The sequence below is a fragment of the Hyperolius riggenbachi genome, chromosome 3 (genome assembly GCF_040937935.1).
Source record: "Hyperolius riggenbachi isolate aHypRig1 chromosome 3, aHypRig1.pri, whole genome shotgun sequence".
NCBI lineage: Eukaryota > Metazoa > Chordata > Amphibia > Anura > Hyperoliidae > Hyperolius > Hyperolius riggenbachi.
In genome coordinates, this window is record NC_090648.1 from 343,358,069 (window position 1) to 343,382,297 (window position 24,229).

The following is a 24,229-nucleotide window of genomic DNA, read 5'->3' on the forward strand; positions in this document are numbered from 1 at the left end:
ACTAAACAGGCATTTTTAGAGGGCTGTTTTTATACAAATTAAAAAAGGAACAAATGGGAAATATTCACAAACATATGGGATACTGCTGCTACACTCATTTCAGAGGTGTACTATCCTGCATACAACAGTCACAATGTCATATTATAAAGGGAATACATAGTTTTAATGCAGTTTAACAATTAAAAAATCCAAATATGGTATTAATGGTTGATCAAAAAGTCATCCCCCCCCACATGCTGCGGAACACTGAACCAAAAAACCTAACACTTCAGCATTCAACCCACTAATCTGCATCATGATATAATATATGGATTTATTTATGTATTTATTTTTAATAAAAGAAACTATTTGCCATTGTACCCACAGTCTGGCTTTACCTAAAAGCATCTCAAGTCACAGATACAGTAGAAAAATCTAAATCCTTTGGAATTATATGGATTTCTGAACAAATTGGTCATGAAATGTGATCTGATTTTCATCTAAGTCACAACAATAGACAATCACAGTCTGCTTAAACTAATACCACACAATTAAATGTTTCCATGTTTTTATTGAACACACTATGTAAACATTCACAGTGCAGGTGGAAAAAGTATGTGAACTACTAAACTAATGAAATCTCAAAGAGCTAATGGGAGTGAGGAGTCAGCCAGCTGGAGTCCAATAAAGGAGATGAGACTGGAGGTGTTTGTTACAGATGACCTGCTTTATAAAACACACACCAGTTTGGGGTTTACTTTTACCAAGAAGTATTGCCTGATGTGAATGATGACTTGCACAAACAAGCTCTCAGAAGACCTAGGATTAAGAATTGTTGACTTGCATAAAGCTGGAAAGGGTTGTAAAAGTATCTCCAAAAGCCTTGCTGTTCATCGGTCCACAGTAAGACAAATTATCTAAAAATTGAGTTAAGCACTGCTGCTACTGGCCGTCCTGTAAAGATGACTGAAAGAGCACATCGCAGAATGCTCAATGAGGTGAAGAAGAATCCTTGAGTGTCAGCTAAAACACCCACAAAAGTCTCTGGCATATGCCAACATCCATGTTAGAGGATCACGATACGTAAAACAAACAAGAATGGAGTTCATGGGAGGGATAATACAAAGGAAGCCACGGCTGTCCGGAGGGAACAAAACAAAACCGCTATAAAACACTTTCCTAGCAGAAAATAGCTTCTGAGAGCAGGAAATAGATAAAAAGGGCCAATAGTTCATAGATTTTAGCTCTGGCATACTTAAATGAATGTGCGATTGAGCAAAACAAAACAGTTAAAACTTAAGTAGATTTAAACATAAAATAAAACTGTGGAATATCTTAAAAAGTCATTTTTAGAAGAAAGATACAATTGTTTATTTCATTAGTTTATTTTCGCCTCGGGAGTCCTTTAAAGTTTGCAAAAGAGCACCTGGATGTTCCACAGCAGTACTGGCAAAATATTCTGTGAACAGATGAAGCCAAAGTTGAGTTGTATGGAAGAAACAGACAACACTGTGTGGAGAAAAAGAGAGACAGCCCACAACATCAAAACCTAATCCCAACGGTGAAGTATGGTGGTGGGGCATCATGGTTTGGGGCTTCTTCGCTGCATTAGGGCCTGGACAGACTGCTATCAACGAAAGAAAAAATTCCCAAGTAAGACATTTTGCAGGAGAACTTAAGGCCATCTGTAAAACCAGCTGAAGCTCAGCAGAAGGTGGGTGTTGCAACAGGACAACAAACCAAAGCATAGAAGTAAATCAACAAGAGAATGACCTAAACAGAGGAAAATATAGGATAAGATTTTTTATCTGATGGGGAGTTCAGCTCTATAGAATAGACTGCGTAGAGTATGGCTCTCATACTACATGGAAGTTGGTAAAATTGGTCTGTGATCTTTCATTAATCTTTCAAGTGTGTATGTAGCATTAGATGGAGATCAGATCACGACCAGTTTGTACAGAAATCCATATAATTCCAAAGGGTTCACTAACTTTTTCTTGCTACTGTATATATTCACCACAAACCAATAATGTACCTAAAGAATGGAAAGCATTTTATATTCTATTCTTGAGTATATTCACGCCATACTGTCTTAGAGTTTAGAGTTGTAAAGATTTTTTTTATTTACTCAAGTGTAAGTAAAACTGTTCCTTTGATGCAGTGTTTCTTGCACAAACATGGTGTGCATGCAGTGTTCTCCCCAGAATTTTTTTCCAGCCGGGTGGCATGAAAAAGGTAGCCGGGTGGGGCGAGATGAAAATGCAGGGCAACTCTGCTTGCAGCATAGGAGGAGGTGAATAGATGAGCCGATGACAGCCGGGTGGTCACCAAATCTAGCCGGGTGGAGCACCCGGCTAAAAGAGCCTGGGGAGAACACTGGCATGTGCCTGTGATCTTTTCGCTAAAGACCATCTACAAGCAGGTGGCGTTTTGGAAGTAAAGGTTTACTTAATCAGTAAATTTGAACTATTTTCTTAGGGAAGCGGGGTGGGGTGGAAGCATTTTCTGGAAAAAAATAAATTAAAAAAAATTGTGCCAATATGGATTGGTCTATTCTAAAGTTTCAAGCACATGTACAAGCTGTGATATACTAATCATCCAAAACACTAAAACCAGCTGCCTATTTACGGTGTGGACCACCTCTTGTGCAATACTAATCCATACTATTAACCTGTTCAAGTATGGATTCCACAACACGCCTGAAGATGTTCTGTGATATCTGTTAAGTCTTGTAGGTTCCAAGTTGGGGTCTCCATGGATCAGATTTGTGTCGGTGCTAAAGTAAGACCACTTAATTTTCCTATATTTTCAAGGTTAGCAACTTAAAATAAAAAAGCAGTATAACCAGGGAAGCAGCACCTTTCAGATAAGGGTCAGCAATTGCAGCTTTCATAAACTTTCCGTGCAGGTGCACTTTCAGGTAAACCGCTTGTACTCGGTCCTGGTCATGAGTAACAAAACAAAGGCAGGTTAGCACACTGCTGTCACACGTGACAACGGTGTGCTAACCTGATTTAGTTTTGCTAATACTGATATTTACGGGTGACGTAGCTTAGCAACCAAAATTAAGGGTAATGTGTGCAGCTTCAGAAACTCTTGCTGTCCTTGTTATGAGTGAGGATACTGCACACTGACATCTCAGACAGGAATCTTATTTAATGGATTTATAGTCATAACTAGAGTGAAATTTGTATTTGTGAGGATGAGGTACTATCACTTGGAACAGAACATGGACTTCTAATGGACAGAGGTACCTGAAGAAAAGGGAAGCCTGTTCACTAGATGGCAGACTAGGGATCACTGGAAACAGACACTTCCTACTGCAAGATAAATCCACTAGCTCCAAAACTAACCACGTTTAAGCCAGTGCATTTCCTTCAATACTTACACATGTACAGGGTTCTGCCATCATCTAGGCAGAGAAAAAAAAATTAAAATTAGGAGGTAAGGGATGCAAGGTAGGAAAGGTTGGTAGACCACAAGACACACAGTGACCATTTCCACTGGACATCAGGACTTCATAACTGGATGCAAGGCTGACCACCACCAAACCCAGGTGATTCACATACAGCTAAGGAAAAGCCACCGCGTCAACACCACTACAAGTGGGAAAACAAGGAACATGAACCTCCAAGCAACATATAGGACATGTATAAGTTCAGGCCTGAAACCTCCAATAACCTCGGTCAGTCTTACCAACTTACAGCATAGTCCAAGTGGAACAAGGTCTAAACTCAATTCCAGAGCTGAAGCTATAGTTTGCATAAGAGTGCATTGGACTTCTTGGCTGACATTCCAATGGCTACAACATTTTCAGGTCCGTTACTTTAAGTGACATGAAGCTAAGAACGGTGCACTTTAAGACACATAAATCCTAGTTTTAATATCCGGTCTTACGGCTTCATGTAGCTCATGGTGACAGCAAGATTTTTGAATTGTTTTAGCAGCTAATGGTCCAGACTCCATCAACAGTGTTTCCTCCAGCTCAATTTCCTTTTCCAACTTCACCAACACTGGTGGTTCTACTCCATATCTGTCAAAAGAAAAGCAAAATATGTAGCTATAAGTATAACCAAATAAACACATAAAAGAACATAATCTATGTTATGCTTAGTAAGTAGGATGCGTAGGATGCAGCTATCATTTTGTAAAATTGACAAATGTCAGGAAGAATGTGGCTGGTTTCAGCAACCAACAAAGCAGGATTACAGAAAGTGCCTCAACATCTTGATAGAGTCAAAGGGACAGAGACATGAAGTAAACATACGGTAATTACCAGTTCTGACAATTACATACCTGGACACAATTCGTCCAACATCTAGGAGACAAAGGCACACTTGTCGGGGATCTTTATGCAGCACTAATGTGGAAAAAAAAAATTAAGAAATAAATTAAAAAGCTGTCAACTTCTAAGAATGTTGCAAAACGAAGTGTCCAGCGATATCCATATGTCTGCCTCTCACCTTGGGTTTCTTTCAAGTTGAAACCTTATTTATTTTTATCTGACTTGGATTAATAACCTTATTAATCCAAATCAGATAAATAAGGACGTTTCAACTTAAAAGACACCCCAAGAGACCTATGGAGGCTTCCATATCATTTTTAAGCAATACCAATTGCCTGGAAGGTCTGCGGATCTTTCTGGTCAGTAGTGTCCAATTTACACACCTGAAACAAGCAAGCAGCCAATCTTGCCAGAAGTTTTCCATGTTTGTTTAAGGTCTATGGCTAAAAGTATTAGAGGCAGAGGATCAGCAGAACAGCCAGGCAATGTGTGTTTAACCACTTGATGACCCAGCCTTTACCCCCCCTAAAGGACCAGCACTGATTTGGCTGATCTGTGCTGGGTGGGCTCTACAGCCCCCAGCACAGATCAAACACCGGAGATCGGAGGCTGCACAGGAACGGATCTGTCCTGTGCAGCCTCTAACAGGCTCCTAGAAGCAAAAGTGTGTTCCTGCGCTGCTGTAACACTTAATGGCAGTGAAGATGCTCCCAGGTGCTGCTCCAAGCGCTGGGTGGCTCAAGCAATCTGTGCAAGTGAAGAGAAGAAACAGGAGCGCCTCTCTGGTGCATTAACGTTTAATTAGAGAAATAAGCGCATTAAAATTACACTTACAGTGTGTAAGGACAGATACAGCGTGTCTCAAAGCCTGCCGTCAGTTCCTCTCCTAGCTCTCTCGCTTGGCCAGAGCGAGAAGCGCGATGGTGCGATGTGGAGCGAAGGACTGGTGGGCGGGGCTTCCTCACGCGATGCCGTCTGACGTCACGACACGTTTCGGCGTTTGACCACGCCTTCGTCAGGTGACGTGGCGGCATAGACGGCTGTTATTTAACCTCCTTAGCGGTAACCCCGTGCTGGACACGGGGTAAGCCGCCGGAGGGTGCCGCTCAGGCCCTGCTGGGCAGATTTTCATAATTTTTTTTTTTGGTGGACGCAGCTAGCACTTTGCTAGCTGCGCCAGCACTCTGATCGCCGCCGGCCCCCGCCCGATCGCCTCTGATGCGGCGCGCGGCCCCCCCAAAAAACTGCTGCGCTGCCCCCTGGCGGAATTTTTCATACCGCCAGAGGGGTTAAACCTCCCGGTGTGGGAGGGGAGAAGGGGAGGAGTGAGGGGTATAGCCCTCCTCTCTATGGTGAAACAGGTGACAGTTGTGCGTCTCTTGTATGTAAACACTACAGCGTGGCAAGAAAGTTTTACAAGGCGCTGTAGGCAAAAGTGTAAAAAAATTTTTTTTATATTTTTAATATTTTTTTAAAAAACCATTCTGTTATAAAAATGTATTTGATAGAGAAATGTATTTTTTTTTTTTAAAAAATTAATATAAATAAAAGATATTTTCCATAAAAAATATGTATATGTATGTAAAAAAGCAAAGCAGCTTGGTTTAGTGCTTATAAAAGGATGATATGAGGTAATCATACCTCAATAGGTGGTCCACACAAATTATCGGGGTGAAAGTCCACCCTCTTAAGAGTATGGTAGCAAAAAGGCTATAAAGAAGTGGGATACCTCAAAACATGCGGTGGTTGAGTCATGCGACCAGAAGGTCGCACCTGCATAGGGTGAGGAGGATCAACTATGCCTACCCGCAGTGGCTACTGCTGTGGGTGGCTATCCATATGCCTGCGTGGGTCTCCTAGAGGTAGTGGTCCTCGGGGTCCTCAAGGAAAAAAGATGGGAACATCCAGATAGGAGGGGGATTATTCATTGTTAACCAGGGGCTTAAACTTTGCACCTACCACAAGGCCTAATTCTTTTCAGCTCTTCAAAGATCTCCATCGGTTCGTACGAACATTGACTCTTAAGAGGTTCTTTGCGTTAAAAGAAAGAAAATCAGATCCGGTCATATCCGCCAATACCTGGAGTCCGGATCAAGTTTTACCAGATGCTGACAGCTCGACCTTAGCTGATCTAATTGAATTAAGCGAAGCAAACCACGACAGCTTCCAAAGAGACCATCATGATGCATTCCTTGAGCCTATTAGACCATCAGGTTTCAAACCTAGGTCTATTTTCTATCCCACACAATCCAAAGGCCAATTTCTAAGCACTTTCTATCAGATGGTGAAGGATGAATTTGATGCACTTTGTAAACCTAAGAAAAAACTGGAAGATCCAATAACTTGAGTAAAAAGGAACAAGATGTGCTAGAAGTTCTGAAAAAGAACAAAAGTATTGTCATCCGTCAGGCTGACAAAGGGGGAAGTATCGTAATCCAAGACTTTGAGGCTTATTGTATAGAAGGAGAGAGACTCCTAGGAGATAAGGACACCTATCTTAGACTCATGCTCGATCCCACCAGAGTATTCTCAGGAGAATTGAAGGTTATCCTGGAAAAGGGACAGGGATTAGGAGTCCTCTCGGGAGAAGAGTCTAGGTATCTAATGCCTAGTAACCCCTATTTTTACCACATTCCAAAAATACACAAGTGTGAAACTTCTCCACCAGGCCGACCCATTGTGGCAGGGATGGAGGGTCTCTTATCGCCAGCTTCAGATTATATAGATCACTACTTGCAGCCACTGGTCCAACAAACAGCAGCTTACACCAGAGACTCTCTACATGTGCTGGACATTCTAGACCATTACCAATGGGAAGCAGGCTACCACTGAGCCTCACTAGATGTTTGTTCTTTGTATACGTGCATACCTCACGATAAAGGGTTAGAAGCCGTACAACACTTCTTGTTGGAAGAAGGTTCTTTCAATCCTATGCAAGCTCAATTCATCTTGGACTTATTAGAATTTGCACTTAAGCACAATTATTTTATGTATATGAACCAACACTACCTACAGACCTGCGGTACGTCTATGGGGGCAGGATTTGCCCCAAGTTTTGCCAATCTGTATTTGGCATTCTGGGAGTACAACCACATATGGTCTGATCACCCCTTTAGAGAGAACTTGGTCCTATACACTCGATATATAGACGACGTGCTGATAATTTGGAGTGGAACTATAGAAAGGTTCAATGAATTTGTCACCTAATGCCACACCAATAACTTTGGCCTGAAGTTTACGTCAGTCATTAATAAGGAGGAACTAGTATTTCTTGACCTTGAACTCTTTATAGATGAAAAAGCCCAGATCTGTACACGGACACACTTCAAACCCACCGCTGGAAACTCATATCTGCATTCAGCGAGCTGTCATCATCCGAAATGGATAAAGAATATTCCTCGGAGTCAGCTATGTCGGTTGAGGAGGAACTGTACAAAAGATGAAGACTATCAGAGGCAGGCTGAACAAATAGGAAAGAAGTTTATAGAGAAAGGGTATGATGTAGCCACCATCAATCAGACAATAAAAGACTACGGAAGCAAAGACAAAATAATAAAGGGAAGAGACATGAGACCTATGGATACCGCACCAACCTTCATTACTAATTACACTTATAGTTCACGACGTATACAAGGTATCATCCGGAAAAACTGGCCCATAATCTTACAAGACCCACTGCTCAGGGGCACAATTCCAGAAAAACCAAAGGTGATTTTTAAGAAGGCACGATCGATCAAAAACCAAATTGCACCGAGTAATTGGAGTCGTGACCTACCATCAACCTGGTTAAAAAAACAATATAGTAGGTAACTTTAGATGTGGTAATTCTCGCTGTGGTTGTTGTCCATTCATGAAACACAGATCAAAGATCGTGGAGTCCTCCAATAGTGGATCACTACCGCTAAAACAGTTTATAAACTGCGCCACAGACTTTGTTATCTATCTGCTAGAATGTAGCTGTGGAAAACAGTATGTAGGTAGAACTACAAGACCGCTCAGGAAAAGGTTAGGAGAACACAAATGCAATATCCTATCACGAGCTAAAAATCATAGTGTGCCTAGGCATTTTACCACAAGTCATGCATCTGATCCCAGTCACCTCAAAATTATGGGACTAGAAAGTATTTCAACCACCATAGCAAGAGGATTACGTTATAAAAAACTCTGCGAACAGGAAGTATATTGGATATTCAAGCTCAACACTCTGTCCCCGAATGGCCTCAATGAAGATCTGGAAGTCCGCAGTTTTTTGAACTAGTGTTTTGAACCAACAACGTATTGAACTAACCTCTGCCCTTTTGACCTTACAAATGTAAAGATTTCCTTTGTGTCTTGTCCATTGCATACCCTTTTCCCTACCCAAACCCCCCCCCCCTTTCCCTGAGTTTCCCCCCCCCCCCTCCACTCCTTTCCCCCCCCCCCTTTTTCCAGTTCCCGCCCTTTCCCTTCCTGGACCCCCCCTTCCCCAGTCCCCTGCCCACTCCTGCCAGCTTGAGATCGGCCCCAATTCCAGCTCTCTCGGCCAGAGTCATCGATCCCTTGATACCACATCCTATCTGGATGTTGTTTCCATCTTTTTTCCTTGTGGACCCCGAGGACCACTACCTCTAGGAGACCCACGCAGGCATATGGATAGCCACCCACAGCAGTAGCCACTGCGGGTAGGCATAGTTGATCCTCCTCACCCTATGCAGGTGCGACCTTCTGGTCGCATGACTCAACCACCGCATGTTTTGAGGTATCCCACTTCTTTATAGCCTTTTTGCTACCATACTCTTAAGAGGGTGGACTTTCAACCCGATAATTTGTGTGGACCACCCATTGAGGTATGATTACCTCATATCATCCTTTTATAAGCACTAAACCAAGCTGCTTTGCTTTTTTACATACATATACATATTTTTTATGGAAAATATCATTTAAATTTTTTTTTTAAATACATTTCTCTATCAAATACATTTTTATAACAATGTTTTTTTAAAAAATATTAAAAATATAAAAAAATATTTTTTTACACTTTTGCCTACAGCGCCTTGTAAAACTTTCTTGCCACGCTGTAGTGTTTACATACAAGAGACGCACAACTGTCACCTGTTTCACCATAGAGAGGAGGGCTATACCCCTCACTCCTCCCCTTCTCCCCTCCCACACCGGGAGGTCTAAATAACAGCAGTCTATGCCGTCACGTCACCTGACGAAGGCGTGGTCAAACGCCAAAATGCGTCGTGACGTGACGTCAGACGGCATCGTGTGAGGAAGCCCCGGCCACCAGTCCTTCGCTCCACATCGCACTTCTCGCTCTGGCCAAGCGAGAGAGCTAGGAGAGGAACTGACGGCAGGCTTTGAGACACGCTGTATCTGTCCTTACACACTAAGTGTAATTTTAATGCGCTTATTTCTCTAATTAAACGTTAATGCACCAGAGAGGCGCTCCTGTTTCTTCTCTTCTCTAACAGGCTCCTGCCTGTCATGTGACAGCGATCCCCGGCCGCTGATTGGCCGGGGATCGCTGATCTAGTACAACGCTGCTACTGTTAGCAGCGTTGTACAAATGTAAACAACGCAGATTATTTCCGCTTGTGTTTACATTTAGCCTGCGAGCCGCGATCGGCGGCCCGCAGGCTATTCACGGAGCCCCCCCGCCGTGAATTGACAGGAAGCAGCCAGCTCGCGCGAGCTGCTGTTTCCTGATTAATCAGCCTGCAGCCGGCGACGCAGATCTGCGTCGCTGGTCCTGCAGCTGCCACTTTGCCGACGCGCATTATGAGTGCGCGGTCGGCAAGTGGGTAAAAGGAAATAAATATGTCAGCCTCCATATGTCTCTCACCTTTAAAACCTCTAAAACCTCTAGGTAAGGTTGATGAAACAACATTATCCCCCATTTAGGGATGGTGCTACACAAAGAAAAAAAAAGAAAAAAAAAAACTTAATGTAAAGGTAGTAAAGCTAGAGTTCCTGAAAGTTCTTTTGATAGAAATATGTCAATTTGGCTTGGTTGACAATATGTCCGATGGCCTGCGTTTTGATAGACCACACCTTTTAAAACAGACAGGTTGAAGACTGCAATGATTTCCTATGTCCCAGATTACATTTCCTTGCTGCATGCATGTTTTTGGACGGTGGATTGTATTGCCATATATAAGGTGAAAGGCAACCCCTCCACTCTGAATTGGCAGAAGCCCCTGCAACTATGGCTCTGCATCCACCAAAATGGATGTGTCACTCCAGACTAGTGTGTACCAACCCTGACACTTACCAATGCATAGCTGTAAACATGTATACCATATGTATATTTATTAGGATGAAAGGCTCACAGTACTCAGTATAACAATTAACTTGCGCCATAATTTACATTGTAATCACATCCATTCGTCTGTGGAACTAGTATGTCCACTCCGTTTATACACTTATAATGGAAACTGACAGCAAGAAAGCAATAGATTGCTACAGACAAAACTTTAAAGGATAACTGTAGTGAGAATATGTAGGCTGCCTTTTTTTTTTTTTTTTTTTTTTTTTTTTTTTTAATGAAATAGTTGCCTGGCAGTCCTGCTGATCTATTTGGCTGCAGTATTGTCTGGATAACACCAGAAACAAGCATGCAGCCAATCTTGTCAGATCTGACAATATCAGAAAGGTCTGGTCTTCATATGCTTGTTCAGGGTCTATGGCTAAAAGTATTAGAGGCAGAGGATCAGCAGGATAGCCAGGCAAGTGGTATTGTGTAAAAGAAAATAAATATGGCAGCCTCCATATCCCTCTCACTTCAGTTGTCCTTTGAATGAGTTATCATCCAGATCAGAGAAAGTATAAAATCAACAAGCTCTGGAAACCGACAACTAAACAATTGAACAATAAACTATTTTTAGTTTTATGATGTAGTGATTCATTGTTGCTTTATTTGTAAACATTTAAAAAAAAACGGTGTATTCATGGAAGCACAATAGCTTTGCAAGAAGAGGAAGTCTTGAAAAAGTTTAGTGAGGCATGACAATTTAATTGCCACAGAAGATACATTCACACACTCATAATGAGCTGTCAAATGCTGCACAGCAGCTGTTGGTCAGAAGCTCTGCCAGACCCTTTAGGCATGTTCCACTGTTATGTGGGTATCAGTTTAGGATTCTGAAAACATCATGTTCTTATATAGAGCATTCTCTAGTACCAAACTTTCTCAGTCACACGGGTTATTAAAAAAAAGTGGGGGGGATATCTGTTAATAAAAACTGGCGCTCAATACAGCCCATTGTTGTAAGTTGTCTTTGGTTTTATCATCATAAGAAAGCTGAACAAAGGAATCAATGTGCAAAAAAGCAGGTCAACAAATATTTGCACATTCAAAGCATAATAAACAGATAAAAATCTGCTGAGTCCCAAGCTTAATAACTCCTGATATTGTACTGAGTCCAAAAATATAAAACCGGTTATGGTATCCATTTATTTCATACAATCCTCTCCCAAGCCCAGTGATCCAGACACCCCAAGCACTCATCTAAGATCCCAGTTTTCTGAAAACTGGTGTTAAATCAGTTTCACTGCTGAACCACCCATTAGCTTCTGTTTTGAAGTGGAAGTCTGTCCTGGTTAAATGTATTTTCAGGGCCGGATTTACAGTGCAGGAGCCTATAGGAACAGAAGTCTTGGCACCTTAAGCCCCACCACCTTGTCACACCCCCTTTTCTTATGAGGGAGAAGCAGAGAGATGGCACTCCCTGCACTAGGCAATATAGGGGAATAGAAGAAATACCGTATATTCCCCTATTGATTACCTAATATGTCCCTTGGCACAAGGAATTCACACACACACAAAAAAAAATCAAAAAAAAAAAAAAAAAAAATCACACCAATAGGGGAAACAAACAAACAAGATACTTACCCCCCACCCCCCCGTGCAGACGTGAGATGACTGTGTGCAGTAGAGCAAACACGATCGGGCCTGGCTATTTCTGCACCAAGAAGCAGACTTTTGAGGGTGCCAGCGCTGGATCCAGGAGACTGAGGAAGACTGGAAGCCTCTTTAGGATCCAGAGGTTTCCCCCTCCCAAGGTAAGTACCCCAAGGTGCACTTTTTTCCCTGTAAAGTGTACCTCAGACAAGAAGCGTCTCGGATACCATACTTACATGGGGCTTCCTTAAGGCAGCTCATCTCTCGCCGTCTCCCTTGCAATTCAGCCCAAAATCCTGGCCGAGTCGCACTTCACTGCGCATGCGTGGCCCGGCAAGCTTCCATCCCTGGGAGCAATCTGCGCCTGCGGGCCGAATTACCAGGGACCGGAGCCACCCAGGGAGATTGCTAGGGACAAGCAGCCTTAAGAAAACTCCAGGTAAGTATGGAACCTGAGACGCTTCTTGTCTCAGGTTCCCTCTGCAAAAAAAAAAAAAAAATTTTTCACTACCTGGTGCATTGACTAGCCCCCTGCAGCCATCCTGTGCCCACAACGTCAGTCACGTCTCCTCCGGTCCCCCCACTGTCAGCTAGTTTCGATTTTGCCGACTCCGCTGGTGCAGGGAACACAGTGCACTGGCAACACGTATCTTTACAAGTGCAACGCATATAAAGATGCGTGTTGCTGCCGTGACAGCAACCTACACCAGCAGGAACGCGTGCAAAGGTACGTGAGTCACAAAATCGAAACTAGCTGACGGTGGGGGACGAGGGAGACGTGACTGCCATCGCGGGCACAGGAAGGCTGCAGGGGGCTAGTAGATGCCCCGGGTAATTGTAACTTTTTTTTTTGCAGAGTTATGGTTCCCTTAAAGACACTGGTTCCTTTTAACCATGTAACCCCCTTTCCCATCAAAAAAGCAATGAAAACCACAGAGCACCCTCTAAACACACACACACACAAACTGTACACATACAGTACATGCTGTACACACACACACACACACACACACACACACACATACAAATACTCAGCCATTGTAAAAGCCCCAACCCCCCTAAGGAGCAGGAAACAATATACTTAACTCACAGAAGACAGCCAAATACTCTCCCCCCCAACCTCCTCCTCCTCCCCTTGGACAGTAGATAAACAATACTTCACATTGCCAGATGTGACTGCAGATGCTGTCTGCGTGAGGGGGAGTCACAGTTGAGAAGGCAGCAGCAACATAAGCTGCTCTGCCTATGTGCTCTCCTGACAAGGGAGGTTTCCCCCTCACCTGCTGCATGTGACAGAAGCAGGAGGTGGCGTGAATGTAAAGGCATGAAGCCTTCTAAAAGCCGAGCAAAAGTAGAACACCACAGCAGCATCAGCTGCTCTGACAGTGTGCGCTCCTGTACCAGAGGTTGCCCGCCCGCTCAACCACTGCACTGACTGAAGGTGAAGAAGAACACCCTATGTGCGCTCCTGTGTCCTGATAAACAGGTCCACCTGCCAATGTGCTTCGCTGTGGGGGCTTGTGGAGAGGGATTTGCAGCGCCAGCAGCATACGCAACTTTGCAGGATACGAAAGCTGCGGTCTCCAGTGAGAGTGCTTGCATCATGGGGGTGGGAGAGAGGGTTTTCCCGCCCTCTGGTCACATGGCACCTGTAGGCTCGAGCCAACTCTGACTAATGGTAAATCCGACCCTGTGCATTTTAATGGATTTAGGGCTCAAACCCACTAGCAGTATTTTCTAAGCGCTAGTGATTTGAATAAAGCTCTTGCTAATGCAATGCTATGGGGGTGTTCATAAAATCACATCACTCAAGTGGGATCACACCCATAGCATTACATTAGCAAGAGCTTTTCAAATCACAAAGCGCTCAGAAAAGCACTGCTAGTGGGTTCCAGGCCTGAAACAACCTTTTTACATTTACACCTTAAGCTTTTTCTTTCCTTTCAGAGCTTATTTCTTGTAAAAGCTTTAAACACAATTCCAAGCAGGTCAGGAGATAGAGAAATTGATTGCTTGATTTACCCCCCTGGCGGTCTAAAAAAACTCTGCCAGGAGGCAGCGCAGCAGTTTCGGTGCGGCAACGGCGATCGGTGCGTGCAGCAAAAAAAATAAAAAAATTAAGCAAATCGGCCCAGCAGGGCCTGAGAGGTTAACAGCTCCACGGATAACAGTGGGTTTATGCCTGGTTAAATCCACACATCGCACTTACCACAACCATAAGGTGCTGATACACATCAATTTTCAAAAGCGAATTTGAATGATTCTCCAAAATGTCAGATCAATCGATTTTTTTTTTTATCTAAAAAATTTATAAAAATATTGATCTGAAAGGATGGAAAATTTAACATTTGGGGCAGGGCAAGAGCATTGGCACATTGAAGGCCTATAGCTTTGCACTACAACAAACAGTGCAACTCTGGAGATCGATCGATTCTTAATATATTCTCTGCTAAAATCTATTGGAAATTGATGTCCACTGTATGGAAGGAATCGACTCCTAGTGAATCTATTCTTTTAGAAAGGAATCTGATGTTGGAACATTGGGCACAAATCAAAATGTTTGGCTAGCTTTGTGTAAAAAGAAAGGGATATATTGATAGCCCATATAAACTCAAATTATATGGTGTTTACTGAAGCATGGGAAGCATGGGAAACATGTTCTGGGGTAATTCAGCCAAGACTCAAAGTCCAGATTTCCATAGATAATATAGCCAAAGGCTGTCAGGAACCTTGTGTTACCGCTTTCTGTCTGCTGATGGTGACAGAGCAGGACTGTCATGGACTATTACTATTCCACCAGCAGATGGCTCTAAGGACTTTGCATTGTCCTGAAACTCCACCATCCACCAGCAGGGGGCCTGTTAATTGCATTGTACGCGGAGACGCATGGTGTGTATCCAGCATAAAGAAGAATCCTACACCCAGATTTAAACGAGTTACTCAGGAGAGGGGTCGAGAGAGAGGATACTTAAAAGAAAAAAATGGCAGCAAATTTATTACCGGAGTTTCCTAGAAAACCAATATGTTATCATATACCCTGGACTCTGATGTTTTGAATGTGGGGAGTGAAGGAGGGTGCAAAGTCCTGCAACTTCCACCTTCGTAACATCTAAGATTCGCCCTTTCCTGACCTCTGCTACCACCAAACTTCTCATCCATGCCCTCATAATTTCCCGCCTTGACTACTGCAATGCCTTTCTGTCTCGTCTCCCTAAGACTCGAACAGCCCCGCTGAAGTCCATCATGAATGCGGCAGCCAGAATTATCCTCTGCTCCCATCGCTCCACCACGGCAGATCCCCTCCTTAAATCCCTCCATTGGCTTCCTATCCAGTCCAGAATCAGATTCAAGATACTGTGTCTGACCTACAAATCTGTCCACAAAACATGTCCAACCTACATTTCCGATCTTACTCAGAGGTACACGCCTAGCCGCTCACTCCGCTCTTCCAATGAACTTCGCCTAACCGCTGCCGCATCACCCAGTCCCATGCACGCCTCCAGGACTTCTCAAGAGTTGCTCCAACACTATGGAACTCCCTACCCTCCACCCATTAGGGCAGCCCCCTCCAACATCTTCAAGAAGGCCCTCAAAACTCACCTTTTCACTCTGGCCTACTACCCCTCACAAGTGCTCTAAACCCACAGCTGAACTCTGGTCCCCTACCTTTCGTGTCCTTACCTCTCCCTCTAGATTGTAAACCTTTGGGCAGGGGCCTCCTAATTTTGTGTCCTACCTGATCATGCACCTCAATTACTGTGAACCCATGCTATGCATCTGAGTAAACCTAACTTGCCTAATCTCCATGCTCCCCTCCAGTGACTGACTAAGCATTACCTTGTACTCATACTGTGCTGCATGATCTGGTCTCTCTTGTATTTATGTATTGTCATTTTGCTGTATGTCACCCCTAAATATTGTCTGTAACCTAAACTAATGTCCAGCGCTGCGTAATATGTTGGCACTTTATAAATACAATAAATAAATAGTAAGAACTTGCAGTTCTTTGTCCGGCCTGTAGAGGCCTCTAATGGAACTCTCAACACCAGCTGCATCCTGTGTTTGCCATCACATGGACTATTTAAGGACTACCTCTTCCCCCTGCTAGTTGCCAGAACTCTGAGCTCCCAGGTCTGAGTTTCTGGACACCCTGGTTCCTGTTCCTTGCCCTCTATTCTGTGTATGCCTTCCTGTTTCCAAACTCTTACTTCTGTCTGAGACCTTCCTTTTGCCTAATCCCTGGTACTGTGCTTTTCTGATAACCTGTTGCTGACCTTGCTCTCCTGCTGACTCTGATATTCTGCCTAATCCCTTTTGTACTGCGATTCTGTATATATTATTGTGCACTTAGTTAGATAGATGGTCAGGTGTTGTATATATTGGTCACTGCTTCCCAGGTTATTTGTATATATTGTGTGCTGTGCATATGTTTGTATGATATTTGCATTTACGCTTGTATGTATGCTTGCATTATTGCATTTGCAATCTATTTTTGCACCTCATTCCCTGGTTCCAGTGTCTGTATACTGCAAACTTTGGTCAAACCTTGTTCCTCCGTTTAGGCTTGTGACAAGGCACTGTATAGGAAATCGGAAACCTGCTTGTCCACAGCTATAAAAGCTTCTCCAACTGCTGTCGTGATTCAGTCAAGGTTGATTTGGAGACCATAGAACCAGATAACATTACCTCTAAATAGCGGCTCAGTTTATTTCAGTGCCGCAATCAGCAGTTGTCTTATAGACGCCTATGTTAAATATCAGCAATCAAGCCGCCAGGTTCTTGCTTGCCACAGACCTCTGGGATGCATACCTACTCCTCCATAACCACTCTGGGGTCATAAGGATCATAACCTTATACTCCTCCCTTCATTGCTCCAGAAACAGGAAGAGAAGTTTGAGGAAGGAAGGAAGGCATACCAAACATCTATCACTTTTGGTCCACCCCTATCCCCTGAGAAAAGAATAGGCAGACCAATCGGCAATGGCATGAAGGAGGACAGAAGATAATTATACAGTAAAAGCCCCAATATCCCCCACAGGCGGGAATTGCCTGATGCGGGATGTGCGCATGTCAGTTGCTTGAGAAGTCAAGCACCTGGGCCTAAAATAACAATTACCTACCCCCCTGCAGAGTAGTGTGCAGCAGAAACTTACAAAACCCCCGGGCGCAGTCTGCTACACTTCCTGCAGCACCAAGCGGCTTTGCTGGGTCCTCTGTATACAGCTCCTGAAGCATGCACGTGGCCCGATGCGGGTCAGGTAACATGCCGAGAGCCATAAATGAACGCAGCACAGTAGCTGGGTGCTGCAGGAAGGGTAGAAGACGGGACCCAGAGGTTTTGTAAGTCGTTTCTCCTGCGCACCACTCTGCAAAACACTAAAGTTCTGCTGCCATTCTCCTCTTCAGGCATGCCGGTTGGTTGAGACTGCTGGATGCCAGAGTTTTAAATTGGAGGGGCTTTACTTTTGGGCTTCATATCCATATCAAACAAATTCAGAGCACATCTGGAAAAATTATGCAACTCACCCAACCCTTCAGACTCGAAGAGATAGGCATGATCTACCCCTATGCTCCTGCACCAACGGAGAAAATTAGCAGTGTTGTCCCGGGCAAAGAATGAGCCAGATGGAGCATCTTTTCTGCATGGAACTCTCCTCATAGGTACACCCTAGGAAACAAGGCAAAGTTATAGGACATAAAATAAGATGTAAGCACATGCACTACCCTAAATGTAATGGATTTTGAACCTGGTAAAAAAGCTGCAGTTTAGTGTTAACAAATCTTTAAACATACAAAGTAGACAAAGTTTTCTTACCACAAGTTCCTCAGCAGTGCAGCATCTCCTCATAGTGTTCTGTACAACATGGATGAGCTGGCAAAGGTGAACTCCGTTGTCAAGATCATCCATGAATTGTTCAGCCTGTATTTCTACACCTGTGGAGGGAGGAGTGTAATTAACATAGGCATATGCTTTATTACAACAAAAATTCATTAAAAAAATACAAAAATAAAATTAAAAAAAAAGCGACAGAACTAAAACCACTGACAAGTAAAAAAATGCATTATCAGATTACATACGGATATCAGATTAGACCTGTCAGAAACAATCTGTCTGAAAATTGCATTGTGTGTACCAGGCATTAGATACAAGCATAACAGTTCTTGAAAGTGATGTGCTGAAAGCAGGAATAATATGCAAGCAAAATAATTTGATTGAAGTTGAGAAAGGCCAAATTGTGAGGACTAGACAACTGGGTCAAACCATCTCCAAAATGGCAAGTCTTGTGAGTTCTTCCCAGGATGTAGGGGTTATCCAACCAAAAGATGTGCAAGGAAAGACAACCAGTGACAGAATCATGGGCACCCAAGACTCAATGAAGCCCTTGGGAAGCATAAGACTATTCCATTTGTGCTACAGTAGCTCTTTTGTGCATCTAGACCAAACTTATGAAAAACAATTATGGACCAGCTATGCAACTTGGCAAATTCATTTTCAGAAGATTCCAACAGCAACTCTTGGAGTGGGAGAGTACACATGCAAAAGATCCTGGTGTACCACAGCCCATGGTCACAGTACCACTGACCAACCAATGCACAATTCAATGAGGATAGTAAGCACCGCCTTCAGTAAAATAAGCTATTTAAACGTCATTAAAATGACATTAAATCGAAAGCCTGTTTCAAGCTTGACACACCTCTTCAAGCTGTAAGCCATATAATTAACGTTTAAAGAACTTATTTTACTGAATGTGGTGCAAGCCTCGCTGGATTGTGAAAAGCTTTCAACAGAGATCTAAAGAGAATGGATTACACCTCAAGCATTGTACTGCTCAATGCAGTGCAATGCTGTGGGCCATCAACCCCCTACTGCTGCTGACCCTCTCCCTCACACTAAGATTTTCCATCATGTTTTATCAGACTTTCAATAGACAAACTGCACAAAATTGATTGAAAGTGAATCAACTGGATAAGGTGGATGAATAGATTACTGGCAGGTGTGTTCAAATGGGTCATAAATCAATCAGAAAAACCAATGCATGTGTGGCCAACTTAACCCCCTTGACGGTAATCCCGAGCTGATCTTAGGCAAGGACGCAGGAGCTGAAAGCAGTAAGCCTGAACTCAGCTCGGGCTGGCTAAATCGCTGCTCCTAATGGTTGCCTGGGTCAGGATGTCAAAGCGGGGGCGTGACGTCCTGGGGGGGGGGGGGGGGTTTGGGTCGGTCAGTTTGGGGCACAACATTTTAAAGTGGACCTGAACTTTTACACAGGGCAGAAGGAAAACAGAGAAATACGCCCTGTATATATGTGGAGAGTTTAGCCTGTCCAAAACCCCCTCTCGACCCCGATCTGCACAGGACAGTAGGGACACAGAAATGCAGCCTGTATGTCAAGAGTTTAGCTTGTCTGATCTCCCCCTCCATCTGGACCCGGATCTGCTGCACAGTACCAGAAGGTAAACAGAGAGAAATGCTGCCTGCATGTATATATACAGTTTAGCCTGTCTAATTCCTCATTTGTCTCTAATCAAGTTGTAATTTGATCTCTCCTGTGTCACCTGACTGCCATGGCAGATAAGCTAATTTGAAAGCACAGGAAGTTAATATAGCCATTTGGTTCCCAGCTGTTTCTGAGCCAAGTGCCTGCTTTTACTGTCACAGATTTTTGCCTAGGTTGTGACTACTCTCTGCCTGCACCGATCTCTGCCTGGGTTTTGACTATTCTCTGTTTGCTGCCTAAGTGATAGCAAAGGGAATAAAGTCCGAAAGGAATCACGCTTCTACTGCCCCGATTGTGATGTCGCCCTCTGTGCCATTCCCCATTTCAAAATATACCACATGCAGGAGGTGTATTAGGTATATATGTACATACTGTATAGTGCCTTGCTTGCACAGTTTCACTATTTAAGTTTATTTATAAACGTAATTATTTCAACAACTTTGTGTTTGCCCTATTTATATGCAGGATGTCTACCAGGCCTTTATTCTGATATATTTTGAGGAGTTAAAGAGAACCCGAGGTGGGATTTAATGTTATAGGTGAAAAGATGAGACGGCACACCACTGGCTATGCAAAACTTGCTGTGTATTAATCGAACAAAACACTAACATAATACACAGCAAGTTTTGCATAGCCAGTGGTGTGCCGTCCCATCTTTTCACCTATATGCTACACTAGCTGTACGAGCAATCCAGCTGAGGCAAGGCACCGGCACGTGTCCAGGTAACCAGAGACCTGAGTAAGCTGCTCTCCATACACAGAATTGTTGTATCTCCGGAATTTAATGTTAGTAGGGCACAGAGGCTGGTTGAGCATACTATCACCAGCCTCTGTTGCCGTATAGTGTGCCCCCAGGTCCCCCCTGCGCTCTGCTGTCCCCCCGTAATAAAAACCGCCAAGCTATCGACATGCACCTTGTGCTGTTTACCTATGTGCTGCCATTCAGCGCCACTCCCCACCCGCGTCCCTTCCCTCCAATCAGCGAGAGGGAAGGGATGCAGATGGGGGAGCGGCGATATAGAGGAGTCGGGGGAGCGGTGCTAAATGGCAGCACATAGGTAAACAGCATGCTAGCAACAAGGTGCATGTCGCTAGCATGGTGGTTTTTAATCCGGTGTACAGCTGAGCGCAGGGGGGGGGGGGGGGGGGCCTAGTGGCACACTATACGGCAACAGAGGCTGGTTCAACAGAGGCTGGTGATAGTATGCACAACCAGCCTCTGTGCCCTACTAACATTATTAAATCCCACCTCGGGTTCTCTTTAAGACTTGGAAGCCTAAAATTCTTGAAAAAATGAACCACTTTTAGACCCATAAATCCAGACAGAAATGCACCGCCAAGGTGGTTAAAGAAAACATAAGCCGGTCCCTCTGGTTCAGAAAGAGGGAAGCCTCTGGATCATATTGAGGCTTCCCTTGCTGTCCCTATGGTCCCCCGTCGCCTGCCAGGACCTCCTTTATTTGCCGGGTTGCGCTACTCTTCTGTGGTGAGTGCATCTGTGCTGCAGTTGCGCGACAGTCATGCAGTAGCACAGAAGTGCTCGTGTACGACTGCTGCGCCCTATACAGAAGAGGAGCACGGCCCAATGCGATTGCAGACATGCCTTTGTCAGCAATCATCTGAGGGCCCACTCTCAATGACGGGAAAGCAGAGGACAGAGAATCCAGAGGCTTCCCTCTCTTTAGGCAAGCATTTGGTTTTTGTACCCACCTTGTTCAGGTGCACTTTGAAAGGACCTCTCGGCAGGTTTTCACCGGTCTGTGAGACTTCAGTGCTATAATTTTCCTACACTATGAGCAATGTCGCCCGGCGGGAACTGTTTTCCGATCACTTGGGCGACATTGCAAGTCTGACACTGTACAGAAGTGTCACTAGTCTGCAGTTATCTGTCACCTCTGTCAAATTGCATCTAGTATGTGCACAAGGCTTTAGTCTCCCTACAGATATGACAGAGTTAAAGGAAATCTTGCCACAGGAAACAGATGTCATTGGAAAGATCTCCAACTCTTATTTGAGACATAAAACTAATATACTGACTTTCTGTGCAGGTGCCAATAACCACTGGCACAGGAAGTGGTGGGACACAGACAATAAAAGTCTTACAAAGGCTACCAAATCAGTATCACAAAATAAACGTCAATGCTCTCCTACAGTATAAGACATTTATTCTTGCAGTTACAAAATAACTACACTCTAGATAATAAAGCCTCATCTACATGCGTAGATGAGGCTGCGATCCGGCGGCTCGATTAGCCGCCGGATCGCCTCTTCCACGTGCCCACCGCGTCCCCGCGCCGCATTCGATTCCCCGCTAGTCCTCGCCGGCGCCGCTTATCTCCCGCTCGATTCCCTGCCATTGTCCGCGAGCAGGGAATCGGCGGAAGCAAGATCCGTCCTGTTGGATCTTATCGAGCCGCATCAGCGGCTCGATTGATAAGGAGCATCGCGGCCGCATCTACGTATGTTAAAACAGTAGCAGTTTGTTTTTCTAATCAGCCTGCATCAACAGTTTGCTAGTTTTGCACACATGGAAATCTACTTACCCAGTAAGTCACTTAGCCATATTGCAAGATCTTCCTGCATGGGTACCAGGGTGGCTTCATGGCGCACAGACAGCCACTGGTCATACTCCGTAACATCAGATAGACCTGGGCCATGTCTAGAGGTCAATGGACTTCTGGGGCTTAAAGGACCATCCTCTCCAAACCAAACCTTAAATTAAATAAGTAGTACATTTTATCAGTCGGTATAAAAATCATGTTATGTGCCCTTTATTCTGATTGTAAAGCAGCCACTACTGCAACTTACTCCCAGTGGAGGTATATAATGATAATCCTTTTTAAAGTGAAATGCTAAACGGACAGTCTACGCAACTCACAATCGGGCTCATATTCAATTAACTTTTTCTCCTAGGTGATATGTTCTTACCTTGTCAATAAAATGCCTCTTAAAGCCCCAGCAAGCAAGAAAATACTCAATTCATTTTGATAGTAATTGAAAAAATATCAAAAGTAGGTGAAAAAGTACTAAGTGCTCGGTGTCCAAAATAATTGTGAAAACTGCATTACAATCCTCTAATACAGAGCATCAGGGTGGTGAGAGCGAATGCAACAAGATCTGAGACTCATGGACTGCAAACAGGGTGGTGATTTGCTTGGTTTAGAGACTGTACAAACCAACTTCAGCTGACTGACATTAATTGTTATTGTGCAACACAGAAGAAGAATGAACTCAAACAATGTACATGCCTGGAAAGATTACTACTAATAACTTACTACCAGCTCGCCATTCCTAGGGATGGCAGATATAAGGACGAGTTCACACTATGGTTGAACCAAGCAGTTCAGATGCTGAGAAGATGGGATCAATCTCCACTCGGTTAATATATTTGAAACCAAATGGGGTCGTCCACGTGTACTTTACAAACAGTAAAAGGAAGGGGGGAAAAAAAAAAAAAAAAAAAACGTCTGGCATGTTGCTGCTCAAGTATATAGTACAACCATCAACACCAGTTGCCCGAAAATTCTACGCAGCAGCAAGCAAACAGCCTGTGTGAACTAGCCCTTACCAAATGTGTATTGCGATTATCGTATGTGCAAGCAGTGCCTTGCTGTTCTTGGACATGACTCTCCACGTACAAATTTGCCCCACCTTAAGATTCCAGGATGTGAGAGTGCACCAATCCCACTACCACACATGCATGCCCCCGTGGTTCCCATGCGTGCACATACATGCACCAGTGTAAAAGTGAATGATTGCTCTATAGCAACAATCATTCATTGAAAGAAAAGTTCAAAAGGGACAGTGCCCCATTAAATAATGCCGAACAGCCCCCCCCCCCCCCCCTCATAGTTACCTTTTAGCCCCCACCTAATCAACCCCTTGTGTCAACGGTACGCAGCCTTAAAATTCATGAGCACCTGTAGTAGCTGCGGTAGCGCTCGGTTGCAATCGCTAAGGCAACGATCCAGGGACCCAATGCTGTATAGATACATACTGTAGCTACACTGTTGCCTAGCACTGTCTGTACAGCATTGGAGTCTGAAACATAGCAACCACATCCAGTCACTACAGAAAGGCAATAATGGTACACTACATGTCCAACTGGTGATATATATGGCATGTATGGTATTTTAATGGAGTTGAGCCATGTATTGCGTGGTGGTTTACAACTGTGGCAGTCATGAAAATTAGAAAGGGTAAAAAAAAATGAGCAAATTAACCTAATTCTCCCCCCCCCCCTTAAAATGCCTGTAAAGTTAATCAAGTCTCGGGGGTAAAGAAGAAAAAAAAATTGCACTGAAAAAAATATATACATATATGCACTATCAATAGTGACAGCCAAAACACCAAAATTGTCAGGAACCTTAAGAGGTAAAAACTAAACCCAGGAATGCAACGTGGTTAAAGAGAACCTGTGCTGAGTAAAATTTTAAATAAATACATGAGGTAATTTCAAACGAACATTACATAGTTACCTAGCCATCAGTTCCTCTCAGAAGCTCACCATTTTCTTCTTACCGTGATCCCTTCCAGTTCTCACAACATTTTGTCAGAACTGAAATATAGCAGTTGCTGTCA

At 43.8% G+C, this 24,229-nt stretch overlaps 1 protein-coding gene across 7 annotated transcripts in view; it reads right to left on the bottom strand.

Annotated features, from left to right (window-relative positions):
- The window catches only part of GAS2L3 (growth arrest specific 2 like 3), a 174,712-nt gene that overhangs the window by 124,731 nt on the left and 25,752 nt on the right, over positions 1–24,229 (bottom strand). For all 7 annotated transcript variants that reach the window (XR_011030466.1, XM_068276977.1, XM_068276976.1 and 4 more), the window contains 5 exons: positions 22,192–22,360; positions 17,965–18,083; positions 17,676–17,817; positions 4,276–4,339; positions 3,877–4,012 (listed from right to left, as the gene is read on the bottom strand). Coding sequence is in view for 6 of the 7 variants with exons in the window: in XM_068276977.1 (XP_068133078.1) it covers positions 3,877–4,012; positions 4,276–4,339; positions 17,676–17,817; positions 17,965–18,083; positions 22,192–22,360 (630 nt within the window). In the remaining variant the exon portion in view is untranslated. The remainder of the gene's footprint in view (positions 1–3,876; positions 4,013–4,275; positions 4,340–17,675; positions 17,818–17,964; positions 18,084–22,191; positions 22,361–24,229) is intronic.